Raw genomic sequence first — 16,671 nt, 5'->3', positions numbered from 1 at the left:
TACCAACCAGACCAAAGCCAGCTCTTGGAAGAAAAATCACATTTATTCACTTTTCCGTGGGGCAGCACGGAGGAGAAGATGCAGTTTAAATACAATCATGGGATGGAGCTGATCTAACCAGCCTCAGCGCTGCATGGACAGCAGGAGACAAACTTAATGCACATTACATTGCAGGCAGGCTGAAAACGCAGTCAGCAAAGTCTCCAGCTGCCTGGAAATCACGGTCCAGCCTCTTCTCAGGGCATCCTCTGGGTTCCCACGAAGGACAACCAGGCAGGAGGGTGCATTTCTCACCACTACGAAGCACCATTGGACATAAAATGGCTGCAAAAAAACATCTTCTAAGAGAGGAGAAGGAAGCAAAACAGTGTCTAAAGAGCTTTGAAGATGCAGCTGAGTCATTTTCTAAAAAGCTGCTGGAGATTGCAAGAGTTAGCAATGACAATAGAGAGCCTTCCACCTAAATAATTGAAATAATTCCCAACAGATTATCCCTTATTAGTGGAAGAGTTCCTGGGCAGGGTGAGTGAGATGGTCATACTTGATGGGATGCTTGAACAAGCCAACTACAATCACTCCTAATTTCTGCTGCTTATCTGTAGAAATGCAATGGGATTCCTCAAGAAAGGAAGGCTGGAGTAAAGCCAGGCACACTTGAGATCAGCAGGCTGAGTGGCAGCATCTCAAGAGCTTGTCCCAAAAGCAGGGAACCCCTCTAGATCTTGGGGTAAATACCATAGCTGGCAACCCCGCAGTGGTTTCCATGGTTCCTCGCCATCCAGATATAGCCCTGGTCACCAAAATGCACACCCCAACTTTTGGAAGAAGAAAGAAGCAAAAATTAGACAACAGGAGGTAACTGCCTCCTTCCGTACCACCCCTCACCCTCACTTTTTTCTCTCCCCACTCCTTTTTAAAATTTTTTTTTTCAACTTATGCTTCCACCCCAGCAGCCACAGGAATAGCCAAATTTGCATCTTTTGGCCAAAAGGGCTGAACCTCCTGACTGCTTCCCTGCCAGAGTTGCTGCCACTAACTCTTCTGAGGAGGGGGGCAGAGGAAAAAAATCACTTAATTTCCTATATGCTGGAGTGAGTCAAAACCACCAGGGAAATACCAGATAAAGGTGTATGAATTGGTTTTGTATATTAAAAATGCCTTTTTTTTTTTTTTTTTTTTTTTTTTAAATCCTACCAAGGCCAGAGATGAGAGACAGAGGAGGAAACTGGTGGGTTTTAGCCCAGTTCTAACATGAGGATAAAGGAGCTTTGTTGACAGAACTGCCCACAGCTGGGGTTTTTTGTTGCTGTTTTTAAAAAAGATAATGGTTTTCAGTTGCTGAATGTAGATTTGCTGACATTACAGGTTTGTTTTTTTCCAGAGATACGTCTGTCCGAGCAGGACTGTTCCATTTCAACACTTTGTTTCTCCTTGTTCTGCGTTTTAAACAGCGAAAAACACCTTCACAAATACATTTTAATGCAAGGGGCAGCCAAGCTGCAATGATCTTTGAGGCTGTGCCTCCAAATTGGCTGAAGGAGGAGGTTTACCGGCATGTCCCCAAATCAAACTAGCTCAGTTTCTCTCTCCAAGAAACACCACCTCTTTGCACTGACTCAACACCCAGGAGCGTTGGAAACCCTGGAGTTTCCCACAGAGCAGAAATCCCATTTTTTGAGCCAGCACTGAGGAGTCAGGCAGGAGTGTTTTGGGTGACGTAAGTAATTTTGTGTTTACAGGGCTTAATCAAGGGCCCTTTACACCATGGTTGTGATGGAACTGAGCCCTAAACATACCTAAAAAAAGCTGACAGGCAATGAAAAGTGCTTTGCTGGCATGTCTTTGAAACCTTCAGGGTGCCCCTCGGAGTGGGGGCTGAAGGGAAAAGCTGCTCAGCAACTGGGTTTGCTGTACCTGTTTTTCACAAGCCAGTAGTCCTCCCCATCCAAAGGGCCGTAGCCGATGATGAGCATGGCGTGATTCACCACCTGAGAGCAGTTCAGGTCATGGTAGACACCTGGAAGACATTTGGAAACAGCCTTTGGACAACTTGCCCTAAGTCACTGCCCAAATAGGAATTAAATTCACTCTTTGGGAGGTGTTACCAATACCTGTCGCTAAGAATGAGGACAACACAAGCTAAATGCAAGTCAAAGCTGAAATAATTTATATTTAAGGAAGCAGCGTCATGGGAAGGAAAGTGCGGCCTTTTTTTGTGTTTCCCTGGAAGACCCACCAGATTTGTACAAGAAGAAGGTAGGCTGACTGGCATCAGTGCTGACAGAGATGGGCCCCACATTGGTGATGGCATCCTTCACCATGGCTTCATTGCCACGTGGTAGCTCGACGTACCTGGAACACGTGGCTGCCCATGCCGTCAGGTTGTAGTGGCACACACTGTCCTGGCAAAAGAAGGTAAGGGGGAAAATGCATCAGATCCTGCACAGAGTCCTGCTCTGCATTATGTGAGTCAGAACTGATGCTTGCGGCATTAAAGACAGTCAGCTCCATGGTTTTCCAAAGTCAATTTCCTCTGGAAGCAACAGGACTATTAATTCCTCCATTTTAAGCTAAGCCAACCTAAGCGTTGCTCAGGTCTGATGCCTACCTGAGCAGTATAGGGGTAGGACGCATCTGAGTCAATCCCTTGGTTGTCGATGATGTACTGGAAAGCTTTGGTTTTCCATCTGCCACTGCAGCCTTTGTTCCTGTAGCTCCTGGTGCAGTCAACGAGGTTCTGGGCACTCAGGGACACCAGCTTCCCTGTCTTCAGCTTCATCTGGGCTTCAAGGGCTCCCACAGCACTGAACGCCCAGTGCGACCCACAGGCGCCCTGCAAAAGCCCCAGAGATGCTCAGACCAAGCACGGGACCAAGATGTGTGGAGGCACAAAGAGAGCTTCAAACCTGGTACTTCACGTCCGTGACGCATCCCTTCTCCCTCCAGTCCACCGTGTCAGGGACTTTGCTGCCAGGCTGCAGTCGGTACGTGGAGGTCTGGTTTGATTGAGGAGCAACATTCAGCCCAGTTAACAAAGCCACCACTTCCTCACTGGTCTGGTGGGAAGGAGCACAGAGGCATTCATGATGTGCTGAGGTTTACTTTGCACGACAGGAGAGCGGATCCATCCATGCATCCCACCCCACTGAAAGGACCAGGTTTGTCCTTGCAGCCTCGGGGGACTGATGTGTGCTGTTACAGCATCACCAACACGGCATATTTCATCCACCTTGACCAAATGCACGACTCCATGCTTGAGCCCCACGGCACAGCCAGCACCTACCACATCTCCCAGGTGGTTCATGCCCAGCTCGTAGGAGTGCAGCCCCAGGGAGTGCTCCAGATTGTGCAGTGTCACCAGCTGCAGGTTCCTCTCCCATGTTGCACGTCGGTCCCCTTCCTCTTTCTGAAATCAAACGCAGCCTTGTGGTGTGTAGCAACAGCCCTCGCAGACATTTCGCCCCATTTTTATCCCACCAAAGGTTGTCCAGAGTCCCTGCCAAACCACCCCTGAGAACCAATGGTGCTTTGAAGTGCTGTTGGCTCTTCTCTCTGCTGTGTGATGCAGCTGATGGTCACGCTGGAGCAGCACCCACCATGTCAGCACCCCGAGCCACCTCCACCTGCCTCAAGATGCCCCTACCTCGTGGCTCTTTGTTGTGGTTTAACCCCAGCCAGCAACTAAGCACCACGCAGCCGCTCACTCACTCCCCCCCATCCAGTGGGATGGGGGAGAAAATCAGGAAAAAAAGAAGTAAAACCTGCGGGTTGAGAGAAGTACGGTTTAATAGAACAGAAAAGAAGAAACTAATAATGATAATGATAACACTAATAAAATGACAACAGTAGTAATAAAAGGATTGGAATGTACAAATGATGCGCAGGGCAATTGCTCACCACCTGCCGACCAACACCCAGCTAGTCCCAGTTAGCGGCGATTCCCTGCCCCCACTTCCCAGTTCCTATACTAGATGGGACGTCACATGGTATGGAATACACCAGTTGGCCAGTTTGGGTCAGGTGCCCTGGTAGTGTCCTGTGCCAACTTCTTGTGCCCCTCCAGCTTTCTCGCTGGCTGGGCATGAGAAGCTGAAAAACCCTTGACTTTAGTCTAAACACTACTTAGCAACAACGGAAAACATCAGTGTGTTATCAACATTCTTTGCATACTGAACTCAAAACATAGCACTGTACCAGCTATTAGGAAAACAGTTAACTCTATCCAAGCTGAAACCAGGACAACTCTTCCAGAGCTGCCAGTGCCAGTCCAGTGCGGGGTCGGGGTGCCCCAGTGCCACTGCAAGCACGGCCAGGAAGGTGAGGGACACCAGCAGCTTCATCCTGCTCAGCTGGGACCAGAGAGGCAGTACCAGTCCCCAACCTGGGCATTTTACTTCCTCACTGATTCCTAAACCCACCCCCATTCCCTTTGTGCCTTTTTCCTTGACTAGTAGCTCTCTCTAGTCACACGGTGATGCTCTGCAGCCCCAGTGCAACCATGACACAGAGCCATACCCCTCCCATACGCTCACCTGCAGTGCCACTCTGACCCCACCAAGAAAGACTCTTCTAAGGAAGCTTCACATGTCCCCAAGTATTTCCCCTGCCTACTTTCCATCTCCATCACTGCAGCAGCCCTCGAAGAAAAGTAGCAGTCGAGGGGGACACACTGAGGAGGTAGAGAGGAACTCTGTCCACCAGGTGGGTGCAAAGGGACCACGTTCTCCAGCCAAAAGTCACCCCAGGGAGATGTCTCACCTGCCTGCCCGGCCACGGTGCAGCTTCCCATGGAGCTTGGCTCAGCCTCAGGATGGGTGCAAGGGACCTGGGACAGCACAAGTGTGAGAGGAGGTCCCTCCCCTTGCTGCAGCTGGGAGCTGGTGAATGAGGAAATGCTGATTTCACTTTTTTTTCACAGCATCATTCTGGTTTCACACAATCCTGATGGTGCATCATGGCAGGCCCTGATGAGTTAACCAGCACTCCTCGTCCTCTCCATCAGCCAGCCAGGCCATTCACCTCCCATGTCTTGGTGCATGGGAGTGAGTGGGAAAAAGAAACATGTTTTTAAGCATCTAAACTTTTTTTTTGGATGAATTTTTAAGCCTTCCTTTCCTGTTATGGCTTGCCTTGAGCTTTGCTGCTGTCATTTTTCAATTTGTTTCTTTAAAAGGAACACTTGGATTTGGTTTTTTGGGGAGACATGGGGTTTTGGCTGCAAAACACCACCCAGCCCTGGCACAACCGTTTGCCCCAAAGCCACAGCACTGCAGCCCACACCAGTTGTTTATTTATTGCCCTGCTTTCTTCCTCCTCAACCCCCCCATATTTCTTCAACCAGTTTCAGGGGTCCTGCAAAACCAGCTGGGATTTTGGAAAAAGACCCCAGCAGCATCTTTTCTTCCTGCTTTGCTCTAGAGTCAGAGGTGTTTTGCAATCTGGTCCTGCCCTCTTAGGAAAGGGAAGGACTTTTCCACAACTGCAGCCCCATCCCGCCACAGGGTCAGGACAACACAGAACAAGCCAGCCCCAGCATTTATTCCCAACAGTGTTTATTTTAAAAATAAAGTCGTATCATTCTCTGCAGCCCCCACTAGGATGCAATATGGAGGGAAACAGATCCGCACTCTCCATGGGGGTATTCCACCCGCGTGGAATTTCCCCACGTGTCTACATTGCTGGAGGCAGAGGCCGGCGCCAGACCTGTTTGCACAAGCATCTCTGGATGAATCAGACTCTCTGGAGCTGGCCAAGCCCAGCCCAAGTGTCTGCGGCTGCGAGAAGGCAGAACTCGGCACACACAGTGCCCGCACAGCAAAGGAGTCCCAGGAAGAGAGCTGAGGAGAGCTCATTGCACTGTTCACCTGCAGCCGGGGGGTCTCACCCCTCTCCTGAGGGAGATTTCTCATGGAGAGGCAGAGATCCCCCCTGGAGTGACATCAGCTTCAGAGACTGGGAGTGAAAAGGCCAAGTTTGAACACAGGGAAGCAGGGAAGGCGGCTGGATGCGGCACAGGAAGGGAATGTGCTGGGAGCGCTCACATCTTGGGGAAGCTGGCAAGGTTGGCAATGCCGCAGGCGTTGTTCATGTTGCGTGCCAGGAGGACATAGCCCTTGTTGCCCCACTCCTCACCCCAGCTGTGGGGAGAAAAGGAAGAGCCTGAGCCACTGACAGAGCCACCAGGAAACCTTGACCCGGTGAAAAGCTGCCCTGCCATCCTGCCGTACCTGTTCTTGATGATCCAGTGCTTGGTGCCCTTCTGTGTGCCATAGCCCACCGCCAGCACTGCATGGTTGATGTTTTCGGCATTGCAGCTCTCATCGTAGTACACACCTGGGGGACAGGACAGACGGTTATGCTCTGGATAAACCACTTGACTGTGCCTCAGTTTCCCCAAGCTGCCCTGTGGCCAGTGGGCACCAGATGGGGTTTCCCTCCCCCAGCCCCTCACCGCGGCTGTAGAACTGGAAGGAGGGCAGGCTGGCATCGATGCCCACAGAGATGGGTCCAATTCTGGCCACGGCCCTCTTCAAAGCCTTCTCGTTCCCTTCAGGGATTTCCCGGTAGCCACGGCACTTGGCTGCCTTCCCAGTGGGGCTATACATGCAGCTCTCATCCTGCATGGGACCAGCAAGGTCAAGGTGAGATGGGGATGGAAGAGCAGTCGGGGGGGGGGAGCAGATGGAGATCTTACCCCCCTCCCAGCCCCAGACCTGGCCGATGTAAGGGTAGGCATCCTCCGAGTCGATGCCGTGGTTCTGCCGGACGTACTCAAAGGCATTGGTCATGTAGCCGCCACCACAACCGTCGTTGTTGGCCACGCAATCCACCAGGTTTTGGGGGCTGAGGGAGAGCAGCTTCCCCGTCTTCCGCTTCAGCTGCCCCTCCAGCGCACCCACTGAGCTGAAAGCCCAGCACGAGCCGCACTGGCCCTATGGGGACATGATGGTTGACACCGGGGTGCCAACCCACTCCGGGCACCCCCAGGAGCACCCTGCTTACCTGGTTCTTGACAGGTGTCACGTAGCCTTTCCTCCTCCAGTCCACGGAAGCCGGGGCTCTCTCGGTCCAGTCAGGGACGTAGAGTGTCTTGTTGCGATGTGGGTGGCCACGGGGCACCTTCAAGCCTGTCATCGTCCTCACCACCTCCTCGCTGGTCTGGGAAAGGAGCCCAGGGTGGGTGGGTGCAGCCCTGGGGCTGCTGGGCAGAGCAGCACCCAAGGGTACTCAGTCCCCTCTCAACCAGCCCGTTACCATCCCCCCCTGTGACACTCACCATGTCGCCCAGGTGGTTCATGGCCAGCTCGAAGGTGTGGACGCCCAGCGCATGCTCCAGGTTATGGGTGTTGATATACTTGAGGTTCTTCTCCCAGATCAGCCTCCGCGCCACCTCATCCGCCTGCACCATAGGATGAGATGGCACTAGGAAGAGGGGTCCTGCCCATGTCGACCACCACCGTGGGGACACCAGCCCCAGCCCCATGGGGACATCACCTGGGTGGTCCCCAGCTCCCTCCCAGCAATCCCCCAGGGGCTGGTCCCCTCCCACAGGGCTCTGCCGTACCTCACCGTTGTACTGCTTGCGATAGGTTTTCTTCCATAGGTCCCACTGGGTGTCCAGCTCTCGCTCAGGGTGCAACTGGGCCACCACTGCGGGGACCAGCAGGGACAGCAGTGTGGGCCACCACATCCTGGGGAGCAGGGACAAAGACTGAGCCTGGGAGGGCTGGATGGGGGATGGGCTCCTGTGCCTGCAACCATGTTGTGCTATAGGGGACTGGGACCCCGTACCCACCCCAGTGCTGGCCTATAGGGGCCAGAACCCCATATCCATCCCATTTCTAGGCCATAGGGGACCCTGTGCCCGCCCCATTATTGAGCCATGAGGGACTGGGACCCCACACCCACCCTGGCAGAGACCAGAACCCCGTACCCACCCCATGGGAACCAGCACCCCCCACCAACCCTGCTTTTGGGCTAGGACCCCCTGCCCACCCTGTTTTGGGGCCAGGACCCCAGGGCGGGCAGTGCTGGCCAGCACAGGCATCACATGAGCTGGACAGCTGGTTCCCATTACTGCACCACTGCCGCCTTTCCAACAGCCCCAAGCCACGGGGAAACTGAATTTTGGGGGCACATAGAGCAGGGGGTGCAGGTGGGGGGGGACGGACCCAGGCATCCCACCCCTCCCTTGCTTCACCCGCTTGCCCCCAGCATCCGCTTTCTCTCCAGACCCCTGGGGCAGAGCAGGAATGGGGCCACCAGCCCAACCCTGCAGCCTACAGCTCCGCTCGATGCTCTGTGCCTCGGTTTCCCCTTTTGCACCTCTAACACTAAGGGTCCTAATGCTGCCACACAGGACCCTATTTCACCTTCTGCTCCCACTGGGGTCCATTTCCCCAGGGAAAAAGCCACCTGACTGCCCCAGCAACACCTCATTGGGTCTCCCACCCACCCACGGGACCCTCTCCCAGGCCACTTACCCCAGCATCGTGCTGTCAGTGGGAGGACGGTGCAGCCTGGGACCAGGGGATGCGGGTGCCGCGTCTGCAGCTCTTTTATGGCGCTGGATTGAGGAAGTTAAGAGGCAGCTGGAAAATTTTGGCAGTCGCCTGGGTTCGTACAGGGTTGGAGAGAAAAAGGAGACAGGGAGGGGGGATGCAGCAGCGGCTCCCTCCCGGCTTCACGTGATGTTGTGGGGCAGAGCTGAGTCAGCCCTGGCTCAGGGGCCAGCAGATCTGGATCCTGCCCCGGGGACATCCTCTTGCCCCAGCACCCCACCCTGGGGACATCCTCCTGCCCCAGGGATGTCCTCTTGCCCCAGCACCCCACCCTAGGGACATCTTCCTTGTCCCAGAGTTGTGCCCCAGGGTCACCTTCCTGCCCCATGATAGAGGAGCTGTTTGTGCACCCCCGATCCTCCCCAGCACCCCAGGGAGGGCTGAGCACCCACTTGCTTCAAGAGAGGCAGGATTAGACCATCCCCAGTGCCTCAGGTTCATTGTGTGACATCTAGAGCAGAGGACAGGACATCCTCTCTGCCCCCAATGTCCCCCACCCAGGACTGCTTCCCCTGCCACCCCCTGTGCCCAGTTCTGGGGGGCACAGGTACAGCCCAGGGAGACCAGGCTTATCCCTGACCCCAGGCAGCAACACCACAGGGAAGCGGCATCAGACGGTGCTTTCTGCAGTGACCGGCCCCTCGTCACACGGCTCCTGCCACGAGTCAGAAAGCCTTGTTCACTGCCTGGAAGGTCCCAGTATAACCCAGTGGCATTAGTCCCTTTTCCCAGGCAGACCATGCTGGGGAGATCATCATCCAGCCGTGGGTATGAGGATGGGCTGCCCCAGGGAGCAAGGGGCAGAGTTAAGGGGATGGGAGCAGCCCCAAGGCACAGATCAGGCTAGAGCCACCTCTAAAACTACACCCATGTCACCCCATCACTGCAGGGGTCCCCGGGGTAAGGGACCCACACATAAGCTCACCCTCCCTGCCTGCTGAGAAAGGGGGTGGCTGAGTCAGCCCGGGGCTCTGGCACAGACTCATTGCCCTGAGCACGGGGCCCTGACTCGGCCGCGCATGACCAAGCTGCAAGGCCACCCACACAGGGACCAAACCATGGGGAGCCAAGTATTTTAGGGGGTCACACACCTTAGGGATAGGGCCAGAGAGAGATCAGAGGCAGGGGGAGATGAGGCTGGATTAGGGGTACCAGGCTGTATCCCCTCTCCAGCTGCAGGGCTTGGGGAGAACATGATGATCCACAAACCCAGAGATCACAAGGGCTTGCTAACACACTCCAGACCACGACTGCAAGTGATTAAGAGGGGGAAAGAAGAGAGGGAGCTTGGGGGAAAGGCAGCACCCAGGGGTCCATCCCCCCTCTGCTGCCCCAGCACTGCTGCAAGGGCACAGATAGGGATTCAGGGCAACACTGTTGTGACCAGAGCCACAGTACAGGGGAGGCAGAAATGAGACAGAGCTTTGAAAAAGGGAAAATATCTTGTTGTAAAATCTCTGCTACATATAATCATCTGCAACAAGAGGGAGCCCTGGGCCCAAAACAAGGCCCCCACCCCCCACCCCAAGCGATTGTACAATAAAATACACCCCACCCCCATTGAAAAATAATACAATTATCAATTATCAAAAGGGGATGTGAAGGGGACTAGCCACTGCCCCACGGCTCTGCAAGGACACCAAGTGCCATCCCCTCCAACAGCCCACGGGACAAGCCTGGGGACCCTGCAGTGGGGGGGGTGGCAGATGCCGAGACCCTGCCAGCCCCTCACCAGTCCTTGTCCTCTGCTGCTGCCAGCACCAAAGCCAGGCCAGCGTTTCCCAACAGGTTTGGCATTTGCTGGCTGCTCCAGCTGGTTTCTTTTCCTCAGCAGCTTGACTTGTCCATGGCAGGACCTGAAATCAAAGGGCTACAGCAGCATCACCCACGATGGCTCAGGGAGAGATGGGCTCTCAGCCGGGGAACACACAGACCTGGAAGGCATTGCTTTTTGTCCATGGAGTCCCTGGGTCCTGCTGTGCTCGGGGTAGGGGTGGGGGTTCAAAGCACCACAGGCAAATCCAGCTCCCACTGCTGCCCTGGGACAAAGCTCAACAGCTGAAGGACATCACTCCAGAAAGCATCAGAGCTGTAGCTTCACAAAGGTCAAGTTCCCCAGGGCTTGATTTCTATAAAAAAACCGGGACTTTTCCTCCTCCTTGGGCAGTTGAGCGCTGCTCCATCCTCCATCAGATCAGGACAGCACAGCTCTGACGCTGGACGACAGGGTGCAGCTCAGTGCTGGTCCTTCACATGCCCCCTTCACCCTGTGAGCAGGTGGTGCGAGCCTGAGTATGAACTCCTGGGATGGTCAACACCTTGCTACTTTACAAAATAGATCTCTAAGCCTGAGAAAACTCCACAGCCTGGCAAGGGGGACAGCATGGGATATAATGGGCTGCTGCAGATGAAGAGGGGCCCATCGTGGTTATTGCTGGTAACATTTTCCCTGGGTAAAAGGACAGGGGTGGATCACAGGATGTTTCCAAAGTCCCTAATGGGAGGTTCCCACCTTTCCACAGATAAATTTGAAAGTGGTGTTTGAAGTGAGGAAAAAAAAAAACTTCCAATCTTAATTTTCCAACAAAGGCAGGAGAGAAAAAAAGCCTGAAAGCTTTCTGCTCCACTACCAAGAGAAACATCTCTGGGTCTCTGCAAGCACTGAAACCTGACAGTCAGTAACACAAATGTTTGAAGGCCTTCCCTACATGGATGTTATCTGCTAGGTACGTCTCCAAAACCTGCTCTTTGGAGAGTCTTCCCCACCATTGCAGCACCAAGACCTGCGACTCCAAACACATCCCTGCCTTGCCCCACACCAGCAAAGAGGACATTCACGGCCAGCCTGGGGGTCTTGAGCAGCCCCACCAAGACACAAGGAGGAGGGAGAAATGCCCATATTTCATCCAAAACAAAGCCAGGCTTCCAGGAAAGCTTCATATTCTTCCCCCGTTGCAGTTGTGCCAAGTTTCCTTCCAAGTCAAACTCTGCAATGAACAAATTTTCCTGTTGAAATTGAAGCAAGGCTTGCCATCACAGGGGGAATCAAACTGTTCTTCCAGCCCCCACACACTCTGAGGAGAGCAAGATTTGCTACAAGTTTTTTCCACTGAAGCAGCCAGAAGATTCAAAGTCAAGGTTTAAAATTAAAAAACAAACAAACAAACAAAAAACCCCCCAAAATTTCTGTCCCCCATCTTCCCCTGCCCTCCTCCATTTTGTGATTTGGCAACAGGTTCATCATATGGCATGAATTTTTCTTTAAGGAGATGGTGAGTATAAAAGCAAATACTGCCATTCAGAGCATGTAGTGAAAACGCAACTCCTCAGCAAGGCCCTGAACAAATCCAGGGCCTCTCTGTGCAGGGAACCAGATCTCCAGGTCCAAAACGAAGGCAAGGAACTCAATCTAGACATGGTAAAATTGCATGGACAGCGCAGAGCAGTTGTTTTCCCCCCCAAAAGCTGACAAAAAGCCTGTTGAAACATTGGTTCATGGCAGCACAGAAACCATCAGCTGCAAAACTGATGCATCGAGAACAAAGCTACATAGGTAATATTTTTATGGCTCGTAACTATTGTGTCATTCACATGAATGACTGGGCCCCGAGGGAGTTTACAGGTCACACTGACTACAGAGGCCCATATTCATTGCACAGTTCACAGAAGAGAGACGGCATCCAAACAAACACCAACGTGCCTGCCAACATGGGAATCTCTAAATAAAGCACCCCAGACTGGAGATGCAGTTAACCCTCCAAAGATGGCCGAGCTTCCTCCAATAAGAAAGCCAGCTTACGACAAGGATTCTTGGGCAAGCATCCTCCAGAATTGCGTTATACAGGGTTAACGCTTGGAAGAGTTTCTTCCAATATTTAAAAAGTTACAATACTTTGTGTTTATAGAAAAAGAGTCATGGTATAGAAGATTGAAATAAAAACAGTAAAAGCCACCTTATGAGTTTGGAGGGGCTGTCTGTAATCCAGGCAGGAATCCCTCCAACCAACCCAGCGTGCAGAACGAAAACCACTCGCAAGCGGCTCTGGAAACACGGGGCCTTCGGTCAATGAGTGAGGCTGCTCTCGCAGCACTCAAGTCCTGAAGCCTCCGGGTGAAGTGTCCCCCACTGCCAGCACCACACAGAGGAGGTGCCCAAAATCACAACATCTTCCTCCTGCATGGCCACCCATCCTCCAGGCTGTCGGGCAGAGTTTCACCTCCAGAAGGTAGGAAGTGTTTAGAAAGTTCAGCAGTCTTTGAAAAAAAGACTTAGGTGTTTTCCTTTACACATGGGTATTATATATAGCTATAATTTGCTTCCCCCAGGGCTTATTTTATTCTGAAAAAGAAGGGAATATATTCAACTCTGGGAACTCTTCGTTGTTGTAGTTGGGTCCTTGGTCTCCCAGCATTGTCAACATATCCTGTGAGGATACAAGGAGAGAGTTATTATTTGCACTAGAATATCACATCGGTAATTCAGTCACAGAGGAGTTTGCCAGAGTAGGTACTGCACACCAAGATGGTCCCTTCCCTCCCAAGGGCATATAAAGGGTTTGTGTCCGAGGCTGCAGGAAAGCAGCAAATCGAAGTCCTAAGCAGTGACTGCACTGACTCCTTTGAAAGCAGGGGGCAGCAAGTTGCAAGAATATGAACTCTCAAGGAATTCTCTTCACTTTATTGGATTGGGAGGCAGGGGCGGAGGTGTTTGGCTTTTTTGTTATTGGTTTTAATTAGAGCTAGAAGGGTTAATTCAACTGCGGAGCTGGTAGAGTTTCACACTGATCCCGCAACAGACCAAGATACAAAGCCAGTCCTGCTGAAGCCTTTCTGCCCTCTCCTTTCCAATTTCAGCTCCGTCAGGCTATTCACAACTTTGAGACCTCACCAGATATTATGAACTAGAGGGGCAAGCTCTTGGCGCTTCAGCCAGCTGCCCACGCTGGGGAAGCAAGTATCACTCGTTCCCATAAGATTGGCCCACACCAGTCCTCACTCAGGAGGTTAAAAAAGCACCATCTTACTGAGAAGACCTCAGGCTGGCTTGGCTGCGGCTGTTGCACATGTTGCTCCCCCGATGCCGGGCCGTGGTGTTGTCCTTGCCACTGGGGCCACATCCCCACACCTTCGGCTGCCCGCGTCTGGAACGGGGCAGGGGTCTGCGCTGTCTCCGTGGCTGCTTAACAGAGAACAAGTCAGCAAGCAATTCCTGGTGTAGGGCTGTGGTTTCTGTGATCCTTTAATGGGACTAGGAAGTGCACAACTCATTGTGTGGTGCCTACTGGTAACAGGTTAAGATATCCCCTCCAAGAAAAGCCACTAAACTGTCACATGCATTTAAGGCATTTGTCAGTACCCATCTATGGGGTAGAACAAGAACAAACGCAGGGGAGTCCCAGAGGGGTTTGTTTCCTCCCAGTCAGCCTTAAAATGGTTCAAAATTCATCTGCTCTGGAGCCTCATGCTGGGACAATGGTTAAAGGTGATAAAGGCAGTATTAGCCAAAGCAGGGATTTAGCTGTGCTCTCCACATTTGGGCATTCCCAACATACACAAGAAAACGATGGAGATCATATCACACCAAGGCTTTATCTGACTGATGCTCCCAGCTTTCCCCTGAAGGGATTTTGTTGCCACCCCAACCTCCCCAGCATCCCAAGCCATACTCACTGAAGCCTGTGCCACGGCTGGCAAGGTTCGGGTAAGCAGCCCCAGCAGGGGAAGCCGTAGAGCCAGGTGCTGTCATGGGGCTGAAGGAGGATGGGGTGCCTTGGAAAGTCCCCATGCTGAAAGAAGGGGGCCGAGTCTTCACCGTCTGGGATGCCACTTGCTATAAGAGAGCAAGAAACGGGAGAGCAAGAGGAGAAATGCATTTATTCTGAGCCTCGTCTTAGCTAGGGTGAGAAGTTGCTGGACTGGCCCCAAAGGAGAAAGCACATGGGCACACAGCATTGCTCCGTCACTCAGCTACAGCATTAAAGCAGGTGGTTTCATGATGGTGAGAAGGGTCTGGAAGGCAGCGGGGACTCACAGACTGCACCGAGGGTAAAGGCTTTGCTACCTGGGGTGTGAACGCTGGCCGTGTCCCTGGAGCCCAGTTGGTTCCGCTGACCTGAGCTGGGTTGGAGTGGCGTGAAATCTGTGCTAAGATCCGGCCTGCTGATGAGGGTTGCTGCTGAATAATGTTCACAGGAGGTACCATGCTGCTGCTCCTGGAAGACAGGAGACGTGCTCTTGGGACACTAGGTATCACACACAGGACAAAGAGGCACAAACACCATCCGTGCAAGTTATTGGTGGGGACAAATGAGCCCAGAAATGTGGGGTAACTTTGCTCATGTGCCAGTGCCCATCATGCTGCCCTGCTGTGGACACAACTGGCAGGAGCTCCTGGGTTTGTGGGCAAGGCTAGTCTCACCCAGCTCAGTTCTGGGGCTTCAGCCTAAGCATGTCCAAGAGGCACAGCTATCCTGCAGACAAGCTCTGGCAAGCAACAGAGCAGAGGGATATCAGGGAATTGAGGCAGTAGCTGGGGAGGTGAAGATGAGGGCAAGGACTGGCACAGCAGAGAAGGGGCCATGCCAACTCTGCACACTGCCTCAAAGCTCCTGCACCTCTGACCAGGAGTAAAGCAGCACCAGGCAGCAGAGAGAGTTTCACACCCACCCCTCAAAGAAACCAATGCCTGGATGGGCTCCCCCTGTATTTCCTGTGCACAGTATATAGGAACACATTTATGGACAATCACTGCCATGCAGAGAGAGGCTGGGAACACTCAGCTGTTGCAGAAGGACACAGAAACAGAACAGGAACAACTGCAGGACAAGACAAAATTAACATGAGCCCATTCAAAGCACAGCATAGGAAGCTTCACCTGAAGTTCTCAGCAGGTCGCGATGGGGTGAAAGTGTTTCCCTGCGTAAAGAGGGGCTGGTTGGCAGGCACTGTGCTGGCAGGAATGGCTTTGTTCTGGTCTGTGGAGAGAGGCTGATTCACTTCAGGGCTGAGAAAGTCTCAGCAGCAGGAACAGGGACAGAGAAGCAGTTGCAAGAGACATCCCCATGTGAAGGAAGACTGTTCTGAGCCAAAGCAAACATGACTGCTCCTTATCCAGACATGGACTCCAGATGGTTTTCTAAAAGCCTGTTTAATTTGATTTCCTCTCCATTTTCTAATAAACTTGCATTAAGGTCCTCTGGGGTTAGAGCATCCACTACATTCAGTGCTCAGACTAGGAACACTGAGAACTGCTCTCTGGGGACAAGCAGGAAGGATCAGACTAAGGCAGGCAGTTAAGACCAGAGCAAGACACACCTTATCACCCACTCCCTCCCCACACCTCTCTAGCAAAATGTTGGCTGAAGGACAATTCACTGCCACAACATCACATCAGCCTAGACAGGAATTATCCATCCAGTGTGAAAATCAGCACTAGTTTGCAAGACCTGGGCTGCCATAACACAGTCACGCTGAGCCTCCACACCCAGAACTGCTCTGAGTGACTTAGGAAACAGCAAAGAGCACTCAGATTGAAGCTGAAATCAGATAAAGATGTGATGTGCCCCTGGCCATGCCTCACAGCCCAGCACTCCCTACCTGTATTGATACTGCTGTAGATTTCACTGAACCTTGGGTCCCGCTCCTGATTAAAAAGGCTCTCTGCCTTCTCCAAGGGCTTGCTGTGCTCTGGGCCAGCAGCAGTCACAGGCTGAACAGGAACCTGGGAGCAGGTATAAATGTGAGCCATCAGTGCCTCAAGCACAAAGGAAGTCAGCGGTCTCGCAGCCAGCATGGAGAACAGCTGAGGGCTTTGCAGGCAAAGACCTTGCACACAAGATGCCAGGCTGCTCTCTCGACTCCTGCGTATTTTATCAGGACAGTGAGGCCATTTAGGGCTGGCAGTATTGATGTGGGCATAGTAGGGAGGATGCCACAGCGGTGGATCAGAATCAAGCAAGCAGATCCAGCAAAACCCAAGGCAGAACACCTTCCTCTCCAAACCCTCAGCAGCCTCAAGTCAATCTCGTGTGGCCACCTTTCAAGCCCCAGCAAAAGGTAATTTAAATAATGCAGGACAACAAATGCAAGGAGTAACCAAACCCCCTGTTGA

The 16,671-nt window shown here is 52.8% G+C and overlaps 3 protein-coding genes across 14 annotated transcripts in view; all 3 read right to left on the bottom strand.

Moving 5' to 3' along the window:
- Positions 1–24: 24 nt before the first annotated feature.
- On the bottom strand, positions 25–4,752 carry LOC104315202 (cathepsin S-like). The gene is made up of 7 exons (XM_069795496.1): positions 4,218–4,752; positions 3,284–3,406; positions 2,907–3,056; positions 2,609–2,833; positions 2,237–2,402; positions 1,915–2,017; positions 25–815 (listed from the first exon to the last, which is right to left on the bottom strand). Exons 1-7 carry the CDS (start codon positions 4,422–4,424, stop codon positions 716–718), a joined length of 1,074 nt encoding a protein of 357 aa, XP_069651597.1. The 5' UTR covers positions 4,425–4,752; the 3' UTR covers positions 25–715.
- Positions 4,753–5,535: 783 nt separating this feature from the next.
- CTSK (cathepsin K) lies at positions 5,536–8,663 on the bottom strand. Its single transcript, XM_069794210.1, has 8 exons — positions 8,484–8,663; positions 7,565–7,691; positions 7,277–7,399; positions 7,003–7,158; positions 6,714–6,932; positions 6,452–6,617; positions 6,228–6,333; positions 5,536–6,137 (listed from the first exon to the last, which is right to left on the bottom strand). Exons 1-8 carry the CDS (start codon positions 8,489–8,491, stop codon positions 6,038–6,040), a joined length of 1,005 nt encoding a protein of 334 aa, XP_069650311.1. The 5' UTR covers positions 8,492–8,663; the 3' UTR covers positions 5,536–6,037.
- Positions 8,664–10,519: 1,856 nt separating this feature from the next.
- The window catches only part of ARNT (aryl hydrocarbon receptor nuclear translocator), a 28,732-nt gene continuing 22,580 nt past the window's right edge, over positions 10,520–16,671 (bottom strand). For 7 of the 12 annotated variants that reach the window (XM_069794195.1, XM_069794204.1, XM_069794200.1 and 4 more), the window contains 6 exons: positions 16,158–16,281; positions 15,436–15,535; positions 14,623–14,773; positions 14,232–14,391; positions 13,586–13,740; positions 10,520–12,985 (listed from right to left, as the gene is read on the bottom strand). In XM_069794195.1, coding sequence (XP_069650296.1) covers positions 12,896–12,985; positions 13,586–13,740; positions 14,232–14,391; positions 14,623–14,773; positions 15,436–15,535; positions 16,158–16,281 — 780 coding nt within the window. In that variant the 3' untranslated portion in view covers positions 10,520–12,895. The remainder of the gene's footprint in view (positions 12,986–13,585; positions 13,741–14,231; positions 14,392–14,622; positions 14,774–15,435; positions 15,536–16,157; positions 16,282–16,671) is intronic. The other 5 variants (XM_069794196.1, XM_069794201.1, XM_069794205.1 and 2 more) reach the window with 3 other exon arrangements.

This window comes from Haliaeetus albicilla, chromosome 10, assembly GCF_947461875.1.
Source record: "Haliaeetus albicilla chromosome 10, bHalAlb1.1, whole genome shotgun sequence".
NCBI lineage: Eukaryota > Metazoa > Chordata > Aves > Accipitriformes > Accipitridae > Haliaeetus > Haliaeetus albicilla.
The sequence above is the reverse complement of the archived record's forward strand: the minus strand, read 5'-3'. Positions and strand labels throughout refer to the sequence as shown.